The sequence below is a fragment of the Notolabrus celidotus genome, chromosome 12 (genome assembly GCF_009762535.1).
Source record: "Notolabrus celidotus isolate fNotCel1 chromosome 12, fNotCel1.pri, whole genome shotgun sequence".
NCBI classification, from domain to species: domain Eukaryota; kingdom Metazoa; phylum Chordata; class Actinopteri; order Labriformes; family Labridae; genus Notolabrus; species Notolabrus celidotus.
In genome coordinates, this window is record NC_048283.1 from 31190806 (window position 1) to 31217606 (window position 26801).

General features: G+C 41.3%; 1 protein-coding gene across 2 annotated transcripts in view; it reads right to left on the reverse strand.

Moving 5' to 3' along the window:
* Positions 1–23713, reverse strand: part of mms22l (MMS22-like, DNA repair protein) — a 28381-nt gene extending 4668 nt beyond the window's left edge. Inside the window, exons 1-22 of one of the 2 annotated variants that reach the window (XM_034697135.1) lie at positions 23329–23713; positions 21583–21780; positions 21188–21313; positions 20918–20970; positions 18466–18553; positions 18178–18355; positions 17861–17954; positions 17533–17663; positions 16349–16462; positions 16088–16264; positions 13776–13838; positions 13542–13661; positions 12971–13206; positions 10745–10961; positions 8991–9280; positions 4204–4385; positions 3719–3869; positions 2559–2695; positions 1338–1480; positions 941–1097; positions 645–790; positions 315–526 (exon numbers count right to left, since the gene is read on the reverse strand). In XM_034697135.1, coding sequence (XP_034553026.1) covers positions 315–526; positions 645–790; positions 941–1097; positions 1338–1480; positions 2559–2695; positions 3719–3869; positions 4204–4385; positions 8991–9280; positions 10745–10961; positions 12971–13206; positions 13542–13661; positions 13776–13838; positions 16088–16264; positions 16349–16462; positions 17533–17663; positions 17861–17954; positions 18178–18355; positions 18466–18553; positions 20918–20970; positions 21188–21313; positions 21583–21755 — 3188 coding nt within the window. In that variant the 5' untranslated portion in view covers positions 21756–21780; positions 23329–23713. The remainder of the gene's footprint in view (positions 1–314; positions 527–644; positions 791–940; positions 1098–1337; positions 1481–2558; positions 2696–3718; positions 3870–4203; positions 4386–8990; positions 9281–10744; positions 10962–12970; positions 13207–13541; positions 13662–13775; positions 13839–16087; positions 16265–16348; positions 16463–17532; positions 17664–17860; positions 17955–18177; positions 18356–18465; positions 18554–20917; positions 20971–21187; positions 21314–21582; positions 21781–23328) is intronic. The other variant, XM_034697136.1, reaches the window with a different exon arrangement.
* Positions 23714–26801: the final 3088 nt, after the last annotated feature.

Below are 26801 nucleotides of genomic sequence, written 5' to 3' on the forward strand. Positions count from 1 at the left end.
TGAAAACGGATAAGGAAGGAAACAACTTTTAGATGTCATGAATGTTGTAGCTGAGGAATTGTATTTTTGGAGAGACAAGAAAATCTCAGATAAAACACTGTTAGGTCCTTATTGGTTCAAACTTAGTGAAATAAAATTAAATCTGGCTGTGACGTTTTTTTCTGTTTCAGTCACTCATACTTTGAAACACTGTTCATATGTTGATGAGCTGGAAAAGAGTCACATCCAAACACATTCTGGATGTGAAATGAACGTCAAAGCCAAGCAGCTGGGGGCCATGACAGGCACACAAGATCTCGGTTGCAGAGACCTACCAGAGCACTTCCAGAATTGTTCTCCTCAGCGACACTCCCTGGCTGGTTGGGTTGGCCTCACAGGCACTCAGAAGCACAGGGTGGTTGGCGATGATGCCCACGGAAGGTGAGGCGGGGAGGAAATGGTCCAGATATCTGCGAATAACAGAACGAAGCTGCTGCTTCAGGTAGGTTCCCTGCGACTGAGACACCCGGGAGGCAACTGACAGACCCTACAGGGGAATAAGTTATGTGTGTGAGAATGGAAACAAAACAATGACATGTCTCTTTCACAAAATCAAACACTTCCAGGACTGTGTTTGTGATCCTGTCTAATATGTTTGTCCTAACCTGTAGATATAGAGGCAGGCTGTCCCTGAGGGCTTTGTCCTGTTGTGTGAGGTTGTGCGGAAGGAGCAGTCCATCCACAATGCGAAATAGCAGCTGCTGAGCTTTAGATGTGGCCAGCAGGGGGCTCCAGTGCCTCACTATGCAACCTAAATCAGACAGCACAAAAACAGGGACCACCAGAGAGTGAGATACTGCTGTGAAGACTCCTATGATGCAGACACAACTACAAGAGGGAAGAGATTCTGCATCTTCACTTATAGTAGAATACATTTAAAGTGTATGAGCTGTGCACCTACCTACAGCCCAGTAGGCCAGGTGCAGTCCCTCTTGGTTCTTGCTGACTATAGAGGGTTTGATGTGTTTCAGGATGTCACCAATATAGTCCAGGGCTCTGGTCACCATGGCTGAACGCTCAGACAAAACTTGCAGTCCACTGTATACACTGCCCACAGCCTGGAATCACAAGGAAGCAGACATAATGTATTGATGGAAAGTAAAAACAGACTGTTGCAGAAGAGAAGTGACATAAAGGTGAGTATGACACAGACTTAGTAAAGGGGCAGAGACGTTTATTTAAACACACTGGTTATTAGAAGTCTTATACACCTATAATAAGTGCACAAGTACTGCATTTACCTTTTCTGACCCCTTTAGAAGATTGCAGGATATGTGACAGATGCGAGTATGTATTACCTTGACAAACATCTCCAGGACTAAAGAGGGTTGTTGCCTAGTGGCTGAGGGCTGCAGGCCTGCTCTCTGTATTAGACCGTCCACCTCAGGAAGTCTCAGCACCAGTCGAGTCAGTTCACTCAGCTGTTCCTCCAAAGCCTGGCCTGGAAGCATCGGCACAAGGTGAATGGTCTTTCCAACCAGTCAAAGCACTTTTACACTACATGTCATATAAGCACCACATTCATACACTGATGGCAGAGAATGCTATACTGGATGACCATCAATACCATTACAGCCATTTAGCTATACTGGAGTTAGCTATAAGCTGATTTACATGAGTAGTACCTGCACAGGAGACAGCGACAGTGCCAAACAGTACGTCACAATAACCACTACGCAACGACATCAAGCACCTTCACAGTACAGTACAGTATTAAACTACACCCATTAATATGCATTCACACACCATCTGCTGTCACCCTGAGCAACTTGGATTCTGTGTCTTGCCCAAGGACAGGGCACTGGACTGTGGGAGCTGGGATGGAACCAGGCAATACACACAGGTGAAAAAAAAAGTAACTTCTACAAAGATAAGATATAAGCATAAAGCTAAAAATAAATACATGAATAAAAAAATTAAAGAAAGAACAATTGAATTAAAAATAAATAAAAAAAACAAAGAAAGAAAAGAATGAATTAAAAAAAATAATAATAAGAATAAAGAAACGAAGAAAGAATAAATTTAACTAAAAATAAAATAAAATAAAAAGAAAGAAATAAAATAAAGAAAGAAAGAAAATAATTAAAGAAAGAACATTGCATTAAAAATAAAAAAATTAATGAACAAAGAAAGAAAAAATGAATTAAAAATAATAATAAAAATAAATAAAAAAACGAAGAAAGAAAAATTTAACTAAAAATAAAACAAAAATAAATAAAGAAAATAAAGAAAGAAAATAATTAAAGAAAGAACAATTGCATTAAAAATAAAAATAAATAAACAAAGAAAGAAAAAATGAATTAAAAATAAAATAAAAACAAATAAACAAGATAATTAAACAAAGACAATTTTAATTAACTACTACTACTACTACTACTACTACTAGTACTACTACTACTACTACTACTAATAATAATAATAATAATAATAACAACAATAATAATAATAATGGTGTTTGGCTCCCATTACTTTAAATCATTCTAAAGACTTAGCTCTTCTGGTATGGGCTGTGGGGTTACCTGTTTTGCTGTCGGACCCGTCTTGGTTCTTGTGAAGGTGCTGCTGTATCACACAGCGGAACCAGGCCCTCACTGAAAGGCTTTGTGCAGAACCAGCCACAACAGCAGAATTACTGCTCATTGAAGCCAGAAGCTCACTGGAAAGACAGACACAGACCACTTTCAAATAATGCTATGTGTTTTGAATAAACACAAGTGGTCTTCAGTGATGGGGAAGATGTGAACGTATATATACACACTTTACAATAATGTGGTTGTTAAAAGTCACATTTGATGCCCTATTTTACAGAAGTGCTAATACTGTTTATATTCTCAAAGGGGAATATCTAAATATTTATTGAAAAATTAAAGCTGCACTGAGTAATTTCTTAACTGGTTATGAAATAGACTGAAATTGATGCTAATGCCTCTATGACCTACAGAACCAAAGAAAACACTGGAGTATTCCTTTATTTTTTGTTTTTAATGCCTGTAGACAAAGACCAACACAAACAAAAAGTTACCCACAGGAGCTTTAATCTATGGATCTGCTTGTATCTTAAACAAATCTGGGTGTCTCCTTCAAATCAGTTTTTAATGATGAGTCAAGCAAAAATAGACTGAGGGTAAAATGTCTGTCTAAGGAGAGGAATTTAAACACATGAAATCAGAGCTTCATTTTATGAATAACACATTGATGGGTCCAACAGTAATGAAAGGGAGCTTGGCAGGCTGGTCCTTCTAAACAAAACATACAAGGACTGTCCTTGTTGTGGATTTATATTCAGCTGTGGCACCTTAATATCACTTGGCACTGTCTGAAGAGGACCTTTGAGGGTGAAACAGTCACGTTGTTTTGTGCCCTTGAGTCCACTTTTAAAGACGCACAACATTTTGTATTCAGTTAAGAGGCATGACTGCAATTTCTTAATTAAAATCTATTTACATAATGTATATGAAGGACAGTCCCTGTCTTATTGATCAATCAGTAACTACGTATATACCCACAGGAAGTACTCAAAACTGTTTTTTCAAGTGGTGCTGACCGTAAAAAAAGGTGTCAGATACACAGGTTTACATCATGCTGCCTCACTGATATAATGCTTTCCTATTAGAACTGTTGTGTTGTAAAAAAAAAATGTCCAGATTGAGGCATAGTAACAGGTTAATGTCAACTCTACCTGTTTTGAAGTAGATGGGCAAGGTAGCGGGTCACCAGAAGTGGGTGGACCATGTCATCCCAACCAAAGCATTGCATGATGGACTGGACTGGGTTAGGCTGAAGATCCTGGGGTGCAGAGCTGGGCAGATCAAAGGCTAACAGGGTGAAGCCTAAGAAATATCAATTCATTACAAACATGATAAAAGTAAAGTTTAAACACATGTCCTGACTTGTCCTCTAGACTCAAACGGCGTGGCTCATTTCTTGTGAATCCTTAAATCCCTAAATGATTCTCTCCTCCTCTGTATCAAATTCCTCTCTCTGCCAAACAGCCATTAAAGTTGTCTCCTTATGTCTAACATCATGGAATGAAAGTCATCAGTATGGAGCACCACATCATTTTGCTTGAACTCCTTTCCCAAACTCCAACCCTGTCTCCTTCCCCGTGTCCTTCCCTTCATTCACTCAGTGCCTCCTTCCCCCCTCCTAGAGGATGTAACTGACCTGCAGCAGCATCTGCCAGCTGTGCTGGAGGGGTCTGAGAGAGGCGTAGGCTGCGCAGGAAAGGAAAGAAGTGCGCCCAGAGTTTTGCTGCTACCGCTAGGTGGCGCTCTTTCACCACACTGGTGTTACCGGGAGCCCAAGCCGATGTGGATGCTGACTGGACACCGCGCTGATGGACCCGTCTGAAAGGACACAAACACACACATAGCTGATAAACAAATCTATTGATGCAAAATCCAAAACACAGGGCTCCCTCTGTTGTACAATAACTCCGCTCTCTACTTCCTCAAATCCTTTTGCTCCCCTGTTTGACTCTTTCACTTCTTCTTCATGTGTTTTTCCTCTTTTCTCCCTTGGGGGATTACTGGGCGCGGCGGTGCGCTGCAGTGAGGAGCAAAGCAGGATGGAGGTGGGGAAGGAGTGAAGGATATTATAGGCATAAAGTAGAGCCTAATGCTGATCCCCTGTACACAGACTATACTTTGGCTCTTCTGGCTCATCCATGGCCCTGGCCCCAGCCGCTACAGCAGCCCCACAGTGGCTGGCATTAGCCCAGATAAGCAGCTGAAGGAGCTGTAATCTCATTTAGACTGGAGATGATCCTCCTGTCCCCCTCATTCGCCTGCATGGGGGTGTGGGGAATTGAGGTTGAGGTGTGCTGGGGAAGGAGGAGAGAAAAAAAAGGAACTACAACTCCCCCCCCCCCCTTCCCTATCCTCACAACCAACGCTGTTCTCCATCCTATCTTAAACTATGCACTCTAGCCTGCTGCTATGGTACACACATGCATGCGCACACCTCAGCGGTGTCTTCCCTTCCAGCAAGGTTGCATCTAATCCGGAGAGAGCTGAGACAATCGATTAGAGTCTGAATTCATTAGCCTCGTTACTACTGCGGAATGGGCCTTTCACACCCATCAACCCTCATTGTACAAGACATCGTCAGAGACCCCACTTAATCCTCCTCACTGCGGTTTCTTACAATGTGTGCACACAAACACACACGCACACACACACACACCATTAGGGACAATGTTTAACCCTCGCTGCAGCTGCATACAGCACACTGAGATATCAAATAAAGACAAACACACACAGGCACAGGCTGACACTTTCTGACATGTTGTCCACGCATCTCTAAGACAAAGTATAGGGTGGAACTGTTTCATGATGCGTCATAAGTTATCTTGACTTTGAAAAAAATGGCGGTTTAAATGCTCACAAAAGCAAAATCTGGATTTTTTTTTTCTATGCCAAGGTTATGGGGATTAATTATTTGCACTGAAAAACAGCTCCAGTGTGGTGTGCCAATGCCAGCTCACCTCATCAACCAGTGACACTCCCACTAACCCACAGCAGAGGGTCATGGGAATGAATACAACTGCAGAATTATGCCCGGCACTGGCTTTTTGCCTCAGCACCATGGCGATGGCTATCAAGAGCGAACGTTCGGACCCTCCGCTGCCTCCGCCATTGGCAGAATAATTCTCTTAATGTGTGCAGATTCCACACAGCTCTCAGTAGACATAATGATGCACAAGCTAAATTTGCCAGGCTACATAATTGCCCATTAATTGTGTCACAGGAAAGGCATTAATCACAAAGAGATACCGAGAATTGCCAGGCCGAAGAATTATGTTTAATTTGGCAGGACAGATTCGAAAGAGAGAGTATGGTACTTTTTTTGATTTGGTTAAATGGGTCAGAGTGGTCCGGGCAATAAGAGAATAAGAGAGGGGCTTTGGGAGTTTTCTTCCTCCTACTTTCTCTCTCTCTCTCTCTCTCTCTCTCTCTCTCTCTCAATTTCAATTCAATTCAATTCAATTCAAAGGGCTGTATTAGCATGGAAAACATACGTAATCATTTCTAAAGCTTAAATAGAAATATAACACAATATAACAAATAACACCGGATACCAAAGATCAATGTTAAACTAACACAGCTGTGCAGTTTTAACATTTTTTTAGTATAGAAGAAAGAAAATATATGAATAATAATAATAATAACAATAAAAATAATTACAAAAATAATACTAACAATGATAATTTCATTTAGCTTTCCAAAATATTTACAAATAACTACAGATAATTTACAGAAATATTTATTATTTGTATTATTTTCTTTTATTCTGTTATAATTTTCTCCCTCAGTTTCCTTACAATGAATGTTGTTGCTGTGCACTCTGACCCTGACTGAACAAACTTATGGTGTATTGTAAGCCCATACGGGCTGGGCATATGATTGTATGCATGACACAATAATAAAATAAAAACTTCAAACTTATATAAATAATATCTCTCTTTCTCTCTCTGTCTGTCCTTTGGCCATCTATGTGCAAATGCTCACCCTCCAGCCCTGACATCTGAGATGTGAGGTGTGAGAATCTGCAAAGCTAACAGGACATCATGTTACAGGTTTAGTACTGAAGTAAGACAGGAGTACACTCATGTTTAGTGTTTCACTTTCAGTGTGTGGGCAGGTGTGCAGGTCTGTGTGCAGGGTGGAGAGGGTTGAATGTACACCCTGGAGTTTTAAAGCAATCATACACTTACATGAATCACTGAGAGGACTCAGTAATGCTTTAAATTACAACATTATAACAACCTTATACTCATCTTTTAGTTTTACATGTGAAAACTATCTTTAAATGCGCATATCAGGAAATAAGCCCACACCTAATAACGGGGAACAATGTTCTCCATTGTACTCTTTTTTAAACTTTCAGTCACAATCTCAGTTAATCTCAGATCCCCGTATTGTTCAGCTGCTCCATTTGAGTGTCTGTGGCTCAGCAGAAGAGTCGGTCATCTCTCAATCTGAGGGCTGGCGGTTTGAACACAGCTCCCGCAGTCACATGCCAAAGTGTCCTATGGTGAGACGATGAACCCCAAATTGCTCCCAGTGACACAGTCAGCGGTGAACATTAACATCCTCTGCCATCAGTGTGTGCATGGTTGAAGTGATGAGTAGTGTAAAAGTACAAAAGTGCTCTATGAGTACAATATTTTTATCCATCCATCCATTATGCAGGACCTAGGATCATAAGTATCTGTTGCAGGTGTGTACTCAGACCTGAGCCAAGTATGTTCTTTTACAGGGAATACCTCTTAATACATATACGTGAGTCACTGCCATAGGTGGCCTGCTACTGTGGACATTCTAGACTCCAGCTGCTAAGGATATACAAGTGGCTATCAATCAATCAATCTTTATTTGTATCGCGGCAAATCACAACAAACGTTATCTTAAGACACTTTTACATACAGAGCAGGTTCAGATCCAGTCCCCTCTTACTGACAGGACTCAGTCTGATCTCATCTTAATCCACCATGAGCAGAGCGCATCGCATTATTTAGCTAGTTACAGCGGCAAGGAACAACTTCCTTTAACAGGCAGAAACCTCCAGCAGAACCAGACTCATGTTAGACAGACATCTGCCTCGACTGAGTTGGGGTTGGAGAGAGAGAGAGAGAGAGAGAGAGAGAGAGAGAGAGAGAGAGAGAGAGAGAGAGAGAGAGAGAGAGAGAGAGAGAGAGAGAGAGAGAGAGAGAGAGAGAGAGAGAGAGAGAGAGAGAGAGAGAGAGAGTTGTAGTAGTAGTTGTAAGCTGCTGCCACTGGAGTCTGGAACTTCCACAGCAGCAGGCTGTCTATGGCAGCAACTCAACTCAGAGCAGAGGAACCTAAAACTACTAATATCCATCTCGCCACTATCATCTCTCCCTCTCTCACTCCAACTCCAACTCCAACTCAGTTGAGGCAGATGTCTGTCTAACATGAGTCTGGTTCTGCTCGAGGTTTCTGCCTGTTAAAGGAAGTTTTTCCTTGCCGCTGTAACTAGCTAAATACTGCAAGGTGCAATGCTCATGGTGGATTAAGATGAGATCGGACTGGATCGTATCCTGACTTGATGTTGGGTCTTTGTTAATAATGTAACATAGAGTACGGTCTAGACCTGCTCTGTTTGTGAAAGTGTCTTGATGAAAATGTTTGTTGGGCTTTACAAGCAAAGATTGATTGGTTGATTGATGTCACATTCTTTTAGGTCTTAAATAACATACTGTCCCATAAAGGAGTGTAGACAATATACTACTTTTAGGAAAGATAATAAATCAGTGTGACTGAGGTTCAAAAAGTTAAAACAGTCTTCTGGTCCCTCCTACAATAACAAGTACTTCTAATATAGGTCATTCACTGTCCCCTGCGTCCCTGCCTCTACTCCCTCACATAAACAGCCACTGTTTCAGCTTTGGATCTCTGACCTTCAGTTGGGGTTGATGGTGTAACAAAAACCTGTGTCCTACAGATGAACCCGTCCCGACACCCCAGTCACCAAAGTCTCTCAACACGCCTGCAGGCCCTGCCGCTGTCCCTATGACAACAGTGGGGTCCCAGAGGGTCCCTTGAGTCTGTAACTCTACTCAGAGCTCCACCATCACTGGTCAGGGTGACCAGAGGGCCACTAGGTCTACTGAGACCAACAGGGGCTTCAATGCAACACAGTCTTTACAGAGTCGGATTCTTACTGACAGGACAATCCGTCTTTTGTCAGTATGAGAAGTAAGTGGACTCTGTGATGGACTGGGAGGAGGAGAGCAGATCACTCTCCTCTGCTGTAGTCACTTATCAGATCTTAATAAAAGCTTAGCTTGGCCTTTGCCAGAAAACATTTGTCTGAATATGTCCTGTCTCTGAGGGAGAGCAGCTATCAGTGAAAGACAGGATGAGAGGAACAGAGAAAAAGTAAGAGATAACTGAGAAGCCGGAGAGTGTTTACATCTGTTGTCTCACCTGAGCTGGGCGAGGATGATCTGCAGAAAGCCCAGGGCAGAATTCAGCTCTGACAGACGGCAAGCGGGTAACAACCAATCAAACCCTTCATTGAGCAGCTTCTCTTCTGATAGGCCGAGACTGGTGCTCATCTCGAAAACTTCTGCTACACCCTCCAGGTAGGAGCCGAGGGGCCCCCAGAGAGCAAGTCTTCGAGAGACCTCCGTGGTCTTATTGTAGAACTCTTTGGCTGTCTCATTGAAGGAGGAGGCCAGCCAACTGGCCTGAGCACCCACATCCAGACCTCTCTCCTAAACAGAAGAAGAATACATAAACACAACTGTCAGGTGGGAGAAAAATACTAGGGATGCAACAAAATGAAAATGCTTTGTCCAGATTTTACTAATCTACCTGCTATAGTTTAATAAACTCCCCTCCTGAAGGGTTGTCAGAACAGATACGGGGGTCAACTCCAGTCTTCTTTTTAAGTTTATTTCACACATCAAACGCACACTTGCCTACCGACACACGGTGGCTAGAAGTTGTAAGACTTTTAATTAGTTAGTTAGTTAGTTAGTTAGTTAGGTTGTAAACCTGCAACATAAGCACAAACACAACTCAAAATTAACCACTATAAGTTTACATTAATTCTTGTTTGAAACAACGGCACTAACAATATACAATTACTCACCGACAAGGCGTACCAGTCCTGACGCTTAATCATGTGAAAATGAAACTTAAAGGATTAACTACACTTTTGGTGAGCCCTGCTCACTCCACACACATAGTTGGGAGATCAGGATACTCCAATCAAATTAAAGTCATGTTATGCTCTCATGAAACATATATCACTTTACAAAACCATGGATGCAACTACTGTAAAGTTATACATTCTTGGCCGAAACCGAAAATCAAAAATGAGGAAGCCAAGGCTGAAAACCGAAAACCGAATCACTGAAATAAGTTATTATGCCAATTATTATTAAGGAGTGGGCCATGCATTTTCTGTTTGTGTTGCACTGGCATTTTCTAAGCCATTTATTAGCAGACACTTGAAGCTAGTTTGTATATCAGTTTGAACACACTGGGTTAAAAGAGCTCAAAGTTATAGACAGAAATGTCCAAAATGTTACAACTGTCCCCGGTCTCCCCTACCATTGCATTTATGGCTGTGACTGTGTGCTAACCTCACTAAAATCAAGGATCTCATTGAACATGTCAGACAACGAGGGTGCATGCCCCTCATCTGGTTCAGAGAGACCAGTCCTTTTTTCTACGCTCTGTTCTCCTTCTCCTGCGCAGTGCACTTCTCTGTCTCCAAGTGGGTTCTCCACATCCATCTCAGCCTGGATCATTTCTCATGCGTGCTGCTTTATTCACACATCCAAGTAATGATCTTTATAACGTGGATCAAGTACAGTCGTGATGTAGTGCAGAGGATGTGAATAGATCTCAGTGAAACGTGTGCTGACAGACTCTAAGAGTGTACTTTTCATTGTTTTCACTCTGTGGTCCGTCTCACCTCTTTGCTTAGAAGACGCTTTAGTGCTGCAGTTAAAGGAAGAACAGACGCAGACATGTTGGCCCTTATCCAGACAATTGCGTACTGGCCACGTTTTTGCTTGCATCATCACGGCATTCTGTTTCATCCGTGTTGTTTCAGTGATAAAAGTCTTTCGGCCGAAAATGCACTTTTTGGCCATTTTCGGCAGAACATTTTCGGTGCATCCCTAAAAAAATACTATTTAAGATGTGGGAATGTGAGATGAACAAACCTGAAACAACAGCAGCAGTGATAGTTGTCCCCTCCAGACCAGGGTGCGGTGCCCTGGGGGGCAGTTAGAGGGAAGGAAACCCAGTAGCTCAGAGGCTCTGCTGGCTACATCCTCGAGCTCTACCTGCCGTGCCACCACCAGGAACAGCAGCAGGAAGTTCATGAGGCCGGCCTCTGACAGGTCTTGCATCTTTTTTGAGGAGAACTTGGAATAAATCCTAGAAACATAAAACAGAGTTACTGCTCTTTACAATATGACGTAATATTAAAACATGGCTGAAAACATTTTTTTTATTCAGCTCCTTCAGTTTACAAACTTTTTCTATATGTTTTATATGATTTGTTCTTACGTAACCCCAGTCTTTAAATGCTGACTAACTGAACTTGCTACTGTGTACCACACCATCTACCTCTATCACCCTCTCAGCTCCAGGGGAGAGGATGTGTGTGCGAGCGTGTGTGTGTGTGTGTGTGTGTGTTAGAGAGAGAGAGAGGGGAAGAATAAGCAAGAGAGGGAGTAAGCAGGATCTAACAGCGTGCTGGGTGAGAGAACCACCCAGCACGCTGTTAGATCCTGCGGGCACTGTGGAGAAATGCCTTTAAAGATCATGTTAAATGTCAGAGACACTCAGACACACAGCAGTAGGCGCTTGGTCCCTCTCTCTACAGCCAAACCAATTTACTGCAACACCAGAGAGGGATCAATAAAACCACACACACACACACACTTGCATTGCCACACATCCAGCTTGATGTTTGCTTGCCTGGCAGGAAAACACAGAAGGCTGGAGCCCCCTCCTTTCACACCCTAACTCCCAAACACAGATGCAGCCCACACAGGTGAGTAAAGCTGCTGTTTGGGTCAAAACACAAACAGCGAGCATCCCAAGACAAACTCTGTGTAAGAAGTATGAATGATATAATGGAGAGGAGAAAAAGGAGAGAGGAACTGAGTAAGACCAGGTTAACACCAAATCAGCTTAGTTACACCCACAGAGGACTGGAAAAGGAGAAGGTGGCCAGGCGTGCAGTGAGAGTGAGAAGAAGGGAGGGAGATTTGAATAGATGAATGGTGCGTTAAAAGCAGCGTGCTGGGAGACAGCAGTAGGGATTTTCTGCATTCATCCAACCTGTCGGTCTATTTGTTTGTTCCGGAAAGTTCGTTTTTTTTTTCTGGATTGAGCAGATGCTCTCTGCTCTCAGTGTGGGAGTTCAACATGCTTGCTTCCGATCCCATGCAATGGTCACGGGTGTCTCACAGAGAACTGGCCAGGTTTAGGAGAACTGTGGAAACACTGTAGAGATACAGCCTCACGCCTCCTGAGGAGGGAGTTGTGGTGAGAGGGGGTGGGGTGGGGGGGGATCTGGACCTGTCCCAGCTCATTCAGACTGTTGCCAGACTCCCTACCACCCACATCTCCCTACTCCCTACCGCCCAAGCTCCCCCTTCTATCCGTGTTGGAAACCAACACAGCTTCGTTAAGGCGAATTAACCGCCACGCTCGTTAGCTAATTAGCCCCCATGTCTGCAGCGCTACTGAGCACATTCCAGACAGAGGGAAGTCATTAGGCGGATTTATCTATGGCTGCCTCTCTTTGGCGCTCAGCCGGTCTGGGATATAGGATGATCCAGCGTTGTGTTCTGACGGGCACGTTAGCTTGTGATCTGTCTTCTCCTTTTTCTTAGTTTGTTTCACAAATCAAAATTCTTCCTCCATCCAATGGACTCATACACTCATGTCCCTGCTCTAGGGAGCAGGTGCAGTGTGAGTGAGTGTGTGTGTATGTGTGTGCGTGCATCAGTGGGAGGTTCCTTGGCTCTGGTCTGTGCATGAAGAGCAGGTGGTTGACTCCTGAGACACCTGCTCCACTGGGGGGCCCGAGTAAATATCAAAGACGCACTGGGAGACCCGCTGCACCTGGCACACACACAAACAGGACCAAAATGCATGCTAGTGTGTAAACACACATGGTGTTTGTGTTTTTTGTGCAAGCATTCAACCCGACACACATACAAAAATCCAAATATCACACTAAACACTTCACACATTAGAAGATCAAGGGGAAAAGGGATTCCAACAAAGCCTGGTGTTCATTAGTAATCACTTCTCACAGCTTCTACTTCATGTATTCTCTTTAATCTTTTTCCCCCTAAAAAAACGGCATACTATGTTTCTGAAGTTGAATCAGCTGTTGCCTGTGAGAAGTACTCTTCCTCCTTTCTTACCTTCCTTTGATTTGTCTTTGAGCGACACCACCAGCCCTGTCCTGGGCCAGGCACAGGGCGAGCACTCTGAGGAAGATGTGGAAGGAGTTAGCCGAGCAGTAGAGCTGGGTGTGTCCCGAGGAGTGAAGGTCAGAGGGATGGCAGCAGCAGCGGGCCTGCTCCAACAAAGCCAGGGGTGACTTGTACAGTGTGCCAACACCGGATATCCCGAGCCAGGGTACAGTGAATGAGGAATTCTGGAGCGGGAAGATAGAAGATAATCATACTTTATAGGGATTCTGAAGAAAATATCCAACAGGATTTTTATAAAATATGAAGTGTGATTTAAATTAGAAGCAATAAATGTAATGCAACTCATAAAATTAACAAATAAGCAATCGTCGAGACAAAAAAACATGGAAGAAAGGACGTCATACATTCATTTATATAACCAAAAATAGCTTACAGTGTTCTGATTCTCGTGCTAAAGAACAAGGCAACATATCAAGTTTGAGAAACTTTAATCATCCGTATTACTCCATCAGAGATGACAACATTTCCTTCAAGCCCTTTCTCTGAAGTTCCTGCTCACCAGATTCCTGCTGTAGTAGTCCCAGAGGGTGGAGACAGCACTGGTGCTCGGTTCCCACAGCAGACTCAGGCTGAGACAGCAGTGGACATGCATCCTGATCTGTTCCTCTGCTAGACCCCCCTGTTATTTCAAACACACATGTACACATTCACAATGTTTAAATTGATGAGACGTGTTTTTTTACAATCATTTTAAAGGGTTAGAAATAAATGTGGAACAAGAAGAGGTGCTGACCTTAGTGTTGCAGGTTAACTTGAGCAGTTCCTCCACCAAAGTCCAATTGTCCCCCAGATGATTCTGAGGACAGATGATAAACATTGTTTAAAACCATAATGTAAATAATGTACGGACTTAAAAAAGATCACAGTACATAATGCCCCTTTCTTTATATTATCATGGGTGAAAATCAGCAACTTTTTTAGCTAATGCAGAGACTCGTCACTCTCAAGGCTCACTTTGGAACAGTAGAAATCATTTGTTGTGATGCAAAATGTCCTTAAAGATACAGCGTCTTGGAAGCTTTAACTGTAAACTACCTGGATTAATTAGATGCATGTACATATAATTATAAACATAGATATAAAAAATACTACTATTTTTAACACAGGGTTATAATAACTCAATAGTTAAAATACAAATAGTAATAATGAAACATAATAATAAATAAGACAAAATACATAATAATAAAAAATAAAAGAACAAGATAAAACCTTTTTTGTCTCACTTTTAACAGAGTTTCATTCTTATAACAGTTTTATTTATTCATTTATTTATTTATTATCTGGTTCAAATTTTAGTCACTTTTATTCTATTCTATTTATCTATGTACTTATTTAATTGTTTTTTAAGTATAGCATCTTATCTTACTTTAATGGTTTAATCTGTTAGTGTTTTATTATCTTAGTAATGTATTTTATTTTGGTGATTTTAATTTATTGTTAAGTTTTAAAGGTGACATATCACGCTTTTTTCATCAATATATATTGGTCTAAGAGGTCCCCAAAACATGTCTTTAAAGTTTATGCTCAAAAAAACACTTTGAAATCAGATTTTGGCATGCCTGAAAAGTCCTCTTCTTCAGTCCTCCTCAGAACACTCTGTTTTCCCTCTGACCACGCCCCCTCAGGAAGTGGATGTGCCTCGGCTCTCCAGCACGTTGATCTAATGTTTACATGTTGGCTGAATATACACGGCTGCTCCCCCTGATCACGTTACTTCAACCCTCTGAATCTGATCCAGAATCTGATCCTGACGGAGAGGCGCCTGCAGCAGGACCTTTCTGAACGATTGGTCACAGATTTAGTGTTTCTTGTTGTTTTATTTATCAGTATGTAGACGTGTGTCTTGGTACACAGCTACGAACATGTAGCTATGTGGCTATGCTAACTAGCGCTAGCACTTATCCATGATAAATAAAAATCATCCACTAGATCTTCAAATCTGCAGACGTGGGGAGTAAAACCGACCTCTGCCAGAAAGCCAGCGGGACCTTTTCTGAAGGATTGGTCACAGATTCTGTGTTTCTTGTTGTTTTATTTGTCAGTATGTTGACGTGTGTCTTGGTACACAGCTACAGCTACGACATGTAGCTATGTAGCTATGCTAACTAGCGCTAGCACTTATCCATGATAAATACAAATCATCCACTAGATCTTCAAATCTGCAGACGTGGGGAGTAAAACCGACCTTTGTGTTTATTAAGACAGCCTACAACTAGCATGCCTCCCTCCTAAGCTCCTTGTTAGCACACATTTGTGCAGGTAATGAAAAACGGAGGGGGATTCAGTATTATTTTATACAGTCTATGGGCTGAACAAGCTCCGAGCTCTGACTCTGTTACAGACCGGATATTGTTGTTACGTAACAAAAACACGGAAGTCTGAAACGGCTCGTTTCACACACATTTACAGAAAGGTGGAGAAATCAGAACAGGGGCAGAATGGATTTTTTTCATTCTCGGGGGGGTTTGTAGACATGCCAGGGAAACATAATTCAGGTAAAGAACCATTAAAAAGTCAATTTTGCATGATATGTCACCTTTAACATCTTATGTTTCCTACAGTGTTTCCTCAGTAAGGTATTATGAGAGCGTTTCCTCAGTTCCTTCTTATTTATTTGTTTTGTTTTTATTGTTTTTATTACTATTGTTGCATATATTGTGTTCTTTACCTTAGGATTGTGGGTTGGGTTTGGGGTCGGGCTTGGAGTGGGATCTTCTTTATTTATTCTATTTTAAGTTGTTTTTATGTTCAGCACTTTGTGATACAATGTCACTGTATGAAAAGCGCTTTATAAATAAAGTCTGATTGATTGATTGAAAATAAAAATAATAATAAATTGAATAATAATAATGCTAATACATTAAATAAATACGATTAAATAAATAAATCAAAGAATTTATGATGTGACAAATAAATGTGTTCAAATGGTAGAGATAAAAAAAAATGAGTTCAAGTCCCAGTGGTTGTCCCAGAGTTGCATCTTTCCTAACTCCTCCATGGTACCAGCAGTAAAACACATCTATATTGAGATTCCCTATTTCTTACCTCCTTCTGCAGGGTGCCATTGCGGCTGTACTGCCCCAACATTGCTAAATGTGTGACCAGCCACCATGTAAATCCTAGAGGATCCTTGCAGTGCGTGGGGAGGCCAGTGAACTGCTCTGCGGCTTGCTTCCCTGAAACCAGCGGCCTCAACAGAGAGTTCATGTAGTTCCAGAACGACTAGAAGGAAGCACAAAAGTTCAGTAAGACAGAGTGTTTTTTTTTTCAATCATATGAACTTGAACATGTGTTTTGTTGCTCTACCTGTGTGTGTAACACTTTTTTCCTTTGTTCCAAGAGATGCATGAGGAGGACCCAGAGCTCTTTGGTGCAGGAGCAGAGGAAGTGATGGCTGCCCAGTGCCACTGTAGGCCTCACCTAGAAAGCACAGAACTTTTTTAATTGCATTGTTGTCTTAGGAAGATGCTATTTGTCACTGACATGAATGCTACACAGTATACAATGCCTTAAATTACGTTTTGTAGCATGATATGTACTCTTGATGCAAAAAAACATGGCTTTATATTAGGGATGTCAACAATGAATCGAGTATCGATTAATTGATTGTTAAGAACTTACTGGAACAGTTTTTTTTGTTTGGATTTTCTATCACATTGAACAAACATCATGTGGTTCTTATATTTGGTTCAGCTATCAGGGAGGTGTTTTAATTTTAAAGCATGTTTGGATGTGAATCAGTTGACTGAAGGTGTTGTGTACAGTGGAGACGCTCAGCTGGGGGCTGCGGCTGAGTGACAGGTCTCCACGAGCGCTTTTTTTCTCTGCCGCCGGACTGATTCTGACCCGGTTGTGCTCCCGGCTGACACCTGATCACGTTCATATGCTTACTTTTGTCAATAACAACGAGTAGACAGAAAACTGGACACTGTGAGTCAGAAATATGTTTCTGTTCAGTTCCCTTGTTGAAGTCTGAGCCTTCACTTTTATGACTCTGTGTCCGCAGAGATTATGAGCCTGCTCCACACGTTGATATTCAGTGTGTTTAACATTTAGAACACCTCAATATGATCAGTAGATATTCAGTACTGTCAGTTATGTACATTGTGTCGTGAAGGGAAATTTGATTCAGGGAAAGAAACGCATTTGGCATGTTTTTGACATGGAAATCGGTCACGTTTTTTAATGATAAATCAATAATTGATTGTTAACATTTCCAAAGATCGATCACGGGAAATACTTGAAATTTACATCCCTACTTTGTATCACTATTATTATCTAGTGGGATTACTAAGATAACTTCCACTTGAAAAGAATGATTCTATCTTCAGTATTTGAAATCCATGCCCTCCATCTTTAATCCAAGAGTAACTGTGTCAATGAATAAACTGGATACTGTAACTGCAGTTTATTGTAGCTTAAAAATAACCTTAACACTCCACTGGTGCATCTCAACAATACGATGTTATGAGTTGTGGCCAGCTGCCTACCTTGCTGTATTTGCCTATGGCCAGACCAGTTAGGTCACACAGCAGACCGCACAGGTGCTCTTCAAACAGACTGGTATCAGTCAGGTTCTCTCCTGTAAGGTTCACAAACTGGTGGGCGTACACAACTTGGCCTGGAGAGAAGAAAAGGTAGAATTACTAAAAAGCCTGTTGCCATGATAATGACTCACAATGAGCTGTGAGTCGGAAGATTACTGCCAAATGTGCTGGTATAACAGAAGAAGGTAAAATCAGTGAATGACTAAACTACAATGTGCTGAAGTATAATCTTATCTTAGTCTCTAATTCTCTTGCAATGACCATAGCATACCTTGCATCTTATGGCCGAGTATGTGAAGGATCTCCAAGACAGACCAGTGGATGTCAAGATGAAGGTGTAACAAGTGCCAAGAGGGGGGGAAAATCTGCAGGAGGAAGATAGACCATGGAGCACAATGTCAGCAGTATGAAAATACACTGAAAACATTGACTCATATAACAAACAACAAAACCCTCAGGTAGGAGAATGTGGCAATATGAATCCTCCCTCTCTATATGCCAGTAAAGCTCAATTAAATTTAAGTCATTCACACTGCTGCAACGGTTTCTCCTCTATGGCCGCCTCTGATCTCTGTGTAAGGCACCCACCTTCCCCTGATTGGATATAGTGAAGGCACTCTGAATGTTGGCAGGCAGGTCTTTGAGTCTTCCTATTAGGAGAGTGATGCCAAACAGCTCCTCCAGAACAGCAGAGGGGAGCTGAGCCTCCAGCTCCTCATAGGAGTGTGCCTGACCTGTATCCATGGCGTTAAAAGGCTCCAGGTATCTGAGCATGTACAAGAAACCAAGCAGTATTTGAATACATAATATTGTTGCATGCAGTTAATAACATCTGAATCAGCAGAACCGTTGTCCCCATGGTGTGTGTAGACTTACCTGTGCAGGAAAACTTTAACATACTGAAGAAATGAAACACACTGTTGTCTAAGGTCTTCTGCTTCATAATGGAGGTTGCCTGCTTGACCTACAACACAGGAGGGAAGATGTGGATTATTCCTAATGTTATTTAAAAGATACCCACTGTTTCCGATTACACTAGAATTGCTCTCAGCCGTGTATTTATGATTCATTCATTTGTTGGAACAGTTGCCCACAGCTCATTCATTGGTATGCTCATTCCAGCAAGCACGCTGTAAGAGCCACAGATACGTGTGTGTTATTTGTCTGTGGACATTTCAGCTGATTTGTGGGATTACTTTTTTAGTCACAGAAGATCCCCATACTGGGGGTTAAACTAATACTCTGTCTTTATATATTTCTTTTGCACTTTGTCTACTATGTTACTGTGACACTTGAATTTCCCCGTTGTGGGACGAGCAAAGGACCAAATTATGTTATCTTATCTTATCTTCTGGTAGGGATGTAAGGAAATACCGCAAGACGGTAAAAATCGATCCAAATAAGGGTGGATTAAAATCGATTCAACAACATTTGTATCTGATATTATTTGTAAACAGTAGAAGGCGCTATCTGCATTGTACTCTGCTTGTTCAACATCATTAAGTCTCTTGCGCTGCTCTCTCGTCACTCACTGAGTGGAGGTGTTTTAAGTTTAAAGCATGTTTCAGAATCAGCTGACTGAAGGTGGCGCTCAGCTGGGGGCTGCAGCTGAGTGACAGGTCTCCACGAGCGCTTTTTTCCTCCACCACCGGACTGATTCTGACCCGGTTGCACTCCTGGCTGACACCTGACCACGTTTAAATGCTTATTTTTCTAAATAAGAAAACTGGACACTGAGTCTGAAATCTGATTCTGTTCAGTTGTCCTGTTGCATTAAATCCACATGTTTTAGTCTGAGTCTTCACTCTATGACCATGCGTCCACAGAGATTATTTATAAGCTGATCCTCACGTTGATATTCAGCTTGTTAACATGTTGAACACCTCAATATGATCTGTAGCTGTTTAATACCGTCAGTAATATACACTGTGTCATGAAGGGACATTTGATTTAGGGGAAAAAACACATTTGTCATTATTTTTGACATGGAAAACATTCACGTTTTTTTAATGATTGAACGATAATTGATTGTTTACATTTCCAAAGATCAATCATGGAAAATACTTGAAATGTACATCCCTAATTTAAAGAGATCACCTTATTTGTTTTAAAATGTAACACTTTCCTTTGGAAATTGTTCACTTTCCATTTCTCTATAACTGTTCTGTAATTTTCCAACAAGGTGTTTTTGTATGGTGATTTTAGTTTTTTTGAAGGTGCTGAAAAAAAGTGTGCAGTTGTTTTATTTCAGTAACAACACACCTTAAAAATCAAATCTTTGTTTACAAAGAAATATAAGAGAAAAAAATATATATTGCAACTGTCCATATCTGAGAATTGAAATTAACTAATAGTTATTTAAGTTTTGAGTTCAATCCAGTTTTCTTGAAAATCGTTAGAGAATCGTGAGTGAATTGTATCGGGAATCGGGATTGGAATCAAATCGTGGGTTGAGTGTATCCTTACATCCCTATTTTCTGGTGTTTCTGAAGTATCACAATAAGCATTGAATTAGTATGGTTGGTTGTTTGGAAGATTTATCCTTAAGGAAATGTTGCCTATGCAAAAAAAATTGCCAAGCTGGCATGGTGACTTTTTAAGTTATACAGCCATCTATCTTGACCGAGGCAGATGGCTGTATAACTGACATTCCAGATGCTACAACTACTACAATCCATCTCACCACTATCACCTCTCTCTCTTTTCATCTCCTCTATCCCTCACCAACACCAACTCTGTCTCAGCAGATGTGTGTCTAACATGAGTCTGGTCCTGCTCAAGGTTTCTACCTGTTAAAGGAAGTTGGTCCTCGCCGCTGTAACTTGCTAAATACTGCCAGGTGCTCTGCTCATTGTGGATTAAGATGAGATCAGACTGAGTCCTGTCTATAAGAAGGGACTGGATCGTATCCTGTCTTGGTGTTGGGTCTCTGTTCATAATTTAACATAGAGTGGTCTAGACCTGCTCTGTTTGTAAAAGTGTCTTGAGATAACGTTTGTTTGGATTTGGCATTATACAAATAAAGATTGATTGATTGATTGATTGATTGACCAAGTCCACAAAAGTGATGGTTTTATGCCATATTTAAGGCAATATGATAAACAGTTTTTCAGGGAGTCAAAGGGAGCACACTAATCTGTTCTAGATCTGGACCAGATGCTGAAATCCTATCAATCTGATACCTAAGAACTTAGATTTTTCTGTTAACAGAAACTCTTCATACTCATAAAAGTAACAGGCTAAAATTGCTTTCTGAGTGGGCATAATATAGGCATGGAAACTTAATGTCTGATTATTAATTGGCAGATAACATCATTCCAGAACATACCAAAGTCACTTGAGCTGGACTGCACCAAGGTCTCCAGCCTATAAACCTTTTGTCTAAAAAAAAGAAGAAGAAGAAACAAAGACCAGAAACATGTGAATGAATTCACCAAAGTACACAGTGTTTCAAAACCAAAAAGAACCCACTCTGTTCTAACGTTCAGTGTTTTATCAACCATCTTTGGATTTGGCTTGTCTTGGCAACACACTGTATATTAGGATTAAAACTATGCTTTTCCGTCAAAAAAATGCAACTGAGATTTGTTTATCTTACCTTAAAAGACCAAAGAGCAGTTTTGTAGATTCTACCAGTGCTGTTTCTGTTACCCAGGGGAAGCCAAAGATCTCTACAGTGTCCGCCTCATACTCAGCAGGGGCAGGGTCAAGACGTAAGAGCAGCCTACAGGATAGAAAGTCACATGACATGCTGTTTATTCTTGTGAAATATATATTTCCTTTAAAAAAAAATGTATATACTTCAGGTATTTTGGTTGTGTTAAAATAATCAAAAACTCACCTTTGATTTTTTTTTTAAAATAACAGACTCAGGATAACACACACATGTTGCTGTCTACTGTTATCATTGTGAACATTTCAATAGGCAGAATACATACAAATGACCTCCAAGGTTCTAGACACCACATGTATTATGACCAATAGTGACTGTACCGTTTCAGGGAGCCTCTAGCAGTGTACCCCTCAGTGGAGAGTGCTCCTGTGGGGTCGTCCTTTATGTCGGAGCAGCAGAAGCAGGGCGGATGGGCTGGAGTCAGCTCACACAGACTGTCTGATTTAAAGGGAGAGACTGGTGGGGTAAGGGATTCGCTGAAGTCATCTGCCATGTTGCCACTGCAGAATCAGTATCCACTATGAAGACAAAAACAATGTGTTAGTGGGGCATTACAAAACTGGAGAAGTCAAGATGCTGAAGCAATTTTAACATCTGTAACACACAACGGAGGCGTTTAAATAAAAGTGGACAGGAGATAAACAATCAAATCACCCCAATGACACAATGATGTCTCTCTGAGTCACGTCATGTTTACTTGCTTGAACCTACTTTCATAACCGTAAATTATGTTGCCCAGACCTGCCAACACTCCCGATTTAGGCAGGAGTCTACAGCTTTTTAACTTATTCTCCCACTGTACTCCCGACTTATTATTTCTCCCGACAATCTCCCTATTTCACGTTGATGTCAATCAAATGAGTGTCCCTCAACTTCTATGGGGGGCTTGCATGCTCATTCAATCTGATGGCTTACGTGCAAATAGACTAATTGTTGTGAGTTCAACAAATTTCTGCACTGTTTAAAGATTTGATCCATCCCTCATTAAAGTGTGTTAGCCCTGTTCTTATAGCTAACTTAAGTTGTAATGTTTAATAACGCAGCATCCTCTTTAAAGTTCATCAGGAGAGTTTAGAGCTGTGTGACTCTGATGACAGAGTGCTGACAGTGTCACTATCACAATATCACAGGTGAAGTTATGAAATCACTAAACTCTACCTGATAACCTCAGGTGGAGATGCAGAGGAAATCTCTTCCTTCTTAAAATAAAGGGCAGAAAGCAGCAGAGGCTGAGGATGCAGAGGTTACTCTAGGTCAGAGAACATTTAGCTGTAGGTAATAAATATAATTTAAAGGACCCAGATAAATGACTTTAAAAGCACATAGAGGTGTAGATTCATGTTACAGAGACTCCTTCATTGAAATAATACTATAATGGTGTTAACATCAAAATATGGTGTCAACACAAACTCCTCTACCTGGAATATGTGTGTGTTACTCCTCACTGCAGTGGCTCACTCTACTCTCACTCTTCAACATGTTTATGAACTTTTTCATATTTGTAAGACATGGATTTTTAATTTCTTTCATTGCTATATTTTACTGCAAACTTTGAAATGAAGAGACATTTAAAGTATTGACTTTCATATCCGTTTATTAAATGTATTTATCTGCAGTTCAGGGTTGTATATGGACAGGGTTGCTGAGTATAGGCTGATTTTTACGATACTCCGGAAAATATCCTTATTTATCACAGTCCAATGTTGGCAGGTATGATGTTGCCTTGCATCAAGGTTGTATGCCATTGGTCAAAAAGATAACATAGAAAGCTACTTCATAATGCAGCAGATGATATCCGATACATTAGTGAACTGCTAATAAACTGTGCAACGTTTGTGAGTGTCTGAATTGGACAGTATAGATGCCATGAATGAATGACAGCAAGGAGATATCGCGATAATATTCGAGTTTACCAACCTACTTCTTCAAATACCATTAATGTTCCCTGGCTGCATGACGTTGAATCACACGACACGTAAGCTAGAACCGCTAGAACTAGTAGATTACAGGAGGAAACTAAACAGCATTACCAACAGAAAGTTAAATAATACAAAATCACGACACACCTTGGACTTCAGCTCCTTTGTGGTGTAAAACTGCCTCAGAGCCAAAGTAAGAAGCTCACTCTGTCATTTCTCCTTGTTTGGGATTTCGGTCTCTCCCGCGCGGCTGCAGGACGCATGCGCAGCTGCGAATCGTCACTCAGCGCGATGATTGGTCCAAAGTTATCCGGTGGGCGTGGTCTCGTTGTTTCACTCTTCACAGAACAAGAGGTTGCTCTGACATGTGTTGTTGGCTTCGTCGCTTCATGGTTTTCTTCTTTCTATTCAGTGTGCGACCGTCTTATTCATTCTAGACTGGAATGGCTCTTGGCTGTTTTCAACATCTCTCTTTCTCTGCGGAAATGGAAAGAACCGCTGTCACGTGGGCTGTGTTGTCACTGTTGTCACCTGTAGAAAAAGTTGTTAAATCAGTCAGAAGAAGGTAGTGGTCTTCTTTGGTGTTTATTTACATATAATGCACGTAGAGCACATGCTTCAGACAAAGCCAAGATAAACTTAATGTGTGTTACATGCAGAGATTATTTTCTATAAAAAAGCAGTTTTTGCAATTAAATGGACTGAATCGAATCAGACTATCAGCTTCTTGACTAGTGTACAGGCTATGTCCAAGTCACTGTCTGTTCCCTTCAGTCTGGCTGCAGGGTCCCGCCCAAATTATACAAAAAATGCAGCGCTTAAGTAGAATTTTATCCATGCTAACCCTAATTTCCATATGCAGATCCGTCTCCCCCAACAGTCCCTCTCGCCATCACACCATTCCCTGCATTCTAATACATTCTCACATCTTAACTAAATCCCATCTTCTGCCACAGCCACACGCCGAGGATGCGTTGCTTTTTTGCCGACATACAGCTCTTTATTTCTGCAGATTTGACGGGAGGAGATGCGCGATAGGTGCGGCGTTTTGCATGCACTAATTTGCACGTTTTATTATCCGGGGCAGACAGTAAAAATGGACACGTCGAGAGATTATTTCCTTTACGAGGCATCATCGGCATCCCGCTCTGCTTTCATCAGGAAACAGTCTGTCTCTGGGAAGGCTTTGTCGCCTGGATGGGAAAGGTAAATTCCGTTTTTTTGTTCTAACGCTACAAACCCATTCAGCCCTTTCTTGGCACCGTAGTACATGGAGGGAGTGTGTGATTTGAACCTGTTTCACCCCCTCCCCTCACACTCAGTTCAGCCTCGTTTCCAAGCTGTGATCCACTAAACCAGGTTAGATTGTCCTTTTGAGAAAAAAACAGAATGTAAGATTAAGGATGCAATGCAGATTATTCTCAGGATATGTACCTTTTAGCTTCTTTGCTTTGCCTTTGTAATCACTTATGCTCTTTATGATTCATGTTAAAGTTAAACGGCATGTAGAGGAATACTGTTGCCAATATGGGTAACTACCATGATACTGCTACTTGTGCAGCAGCAACACATGGTGAAATGTTGTCCTACCTCAAAATGGAATGACTGTTAAAATACTATACCATACAGATACATGCACAGAAACTTGGTTTGGCAGTATTGATAGGAATGCAGCCATTGTTGAAGCCCTGAAACTGTCCAAGGCACTAAATGAATCAGTCAAACCAAAAGTATGAGTAAATGGGCTTCAATAAACCATACTTTTATTTTATTATTTAGAGCAGGGGTTCCCAAAGTATGGGTCGGGATTCCCTGGGGGGTGCACAAATAGCTAGTTTTTGATTTGTCAAATGCATGGATTGATTCACTTTGTGTTTGTGTCTGTGTTTGTGTGTAGCATTAGCATTGGTGGCGAAGAACGGTTGGACACTGCTAGCTAAGCATAGACCTTTTTGCTAGCTGCCCAGCTTTAGACTACTCTCATCATAAAACTAAACAGCCAGCCAGTGACCTGTACCTCCTGAATGAATGACTATAATAATGCCTATCAACTGAGGTCAACAAACTCAAAATATTCAGTTTCTTCAACATATTCATTGACCTGCTCTAAAGGATGTTACAAAGTGAGCTTAGAATACATATTTTAAGCTAAAACTTTCAGAATAAACAGAAATATATGTAAAACAAAATGAGCTAAGCGGTTTGTTAAACAAACTGTTTATACTTTAATATAGTGAGTCACTTTGTAGAATTTAAAATGTTGATTGCAAATGGGCTTGAGGAATCCTTTGATACAGTTTTAGCTGTATAGCTATAGCGTTTGGCGCTGAAAGGCTCAAATTGCCTGCAGTGACAATGGGAGCTATATATCTTCCAGGATACAACCATAGACTGTATAAAATATGGACGTAGTATCCGTGACGTCACCCATCTGTTTCTGAAGCACTGTTTTGAGGCCAATCGTCGGCGGCAGCCATATTGCTGCTGTCGAGCGATTGTGACGTAAACAGGCGGGCTTTGAGCCTCCTCGCTAACAGCTACAGTGTTCCCGCCTGTCAATCAAGTCAGCTGGGCCTCTCATTGGAAGACTCTAAATCTAAATATCTTCGAAATTGCCCCCCCCATTCCTGTCAAACAGCAGGGACAGAATACTATACAAAATAATTTATTGTCTTTCATATAGTGACAGACAATTACCTTTGGTTAGTTTAGGGGCTCAGACCTAAAATCATTCACACCCATTAGACCCACATAAAAATCATAGCTTATGTTTGAAGTTACTTACAAGATGCTTCATTCTCTCGCCTACTTTGCAGACACACAGATAAAAAGCCAAAAAATAGCATCTTCTGCTATAGAAGTGCAACTAGGGGTGGATCAGATATGCCTATTTTAATTTTGGTATCAGCAATACCAGTTAGTTGTCAGGACAAATGCAACATAAGACCGGAAAATTCATGAAATGCCAAAATAAGGACCTAAGGACATGGTAGAACATCTCACAATTAATAAGGGTTAAACCATGACATTGTAACATACCAGGTCATAAGAGAGCCTTCCAGGAAGGCTGCATTTTTCTGCAATAAAGATGGGGAAGGGTTCACCACCCTGAAAGACTACACTGATAAAACGTGCAATGATTTTTCCTGGCATTAAACTTACTGCATAGAATCAGGGAATTTCTTGGTACATCATTAAAGATGAAGAAATCTCTGTTCCCAAGGAGCAAGAATGAATACCAATATGGGATGGCCATGATCTTTGTTGCCCTCAGACAACACTGCATTAAAAAACAGATGCCCCCCCCCCCCCCCCAAAAAAAAAAGTTGAAGCTCTGCAATGCAACGTGGAAGGTTTGAACCAGGTCCAGAAATGCTGGTGACCTCTTTGGGTCCAAGCTCACTCAACATAGGGAGGTAGAAAACTGTCCTGTGTTCTGATGAATCAAAATTTAGAATCCCTTTTGAAAATCATTGATGACTCTTGGAATCTAGAGATGGGAGTGACCATCCATCTTTTTATCAGTGCACGCTTCAAAAGCCAGCATCTGAATTGGTTAGGGGCTTGGATTAGAGTACCTGGCATGGGTAACCTTCACATGTGTGAAGGCACCATTAATG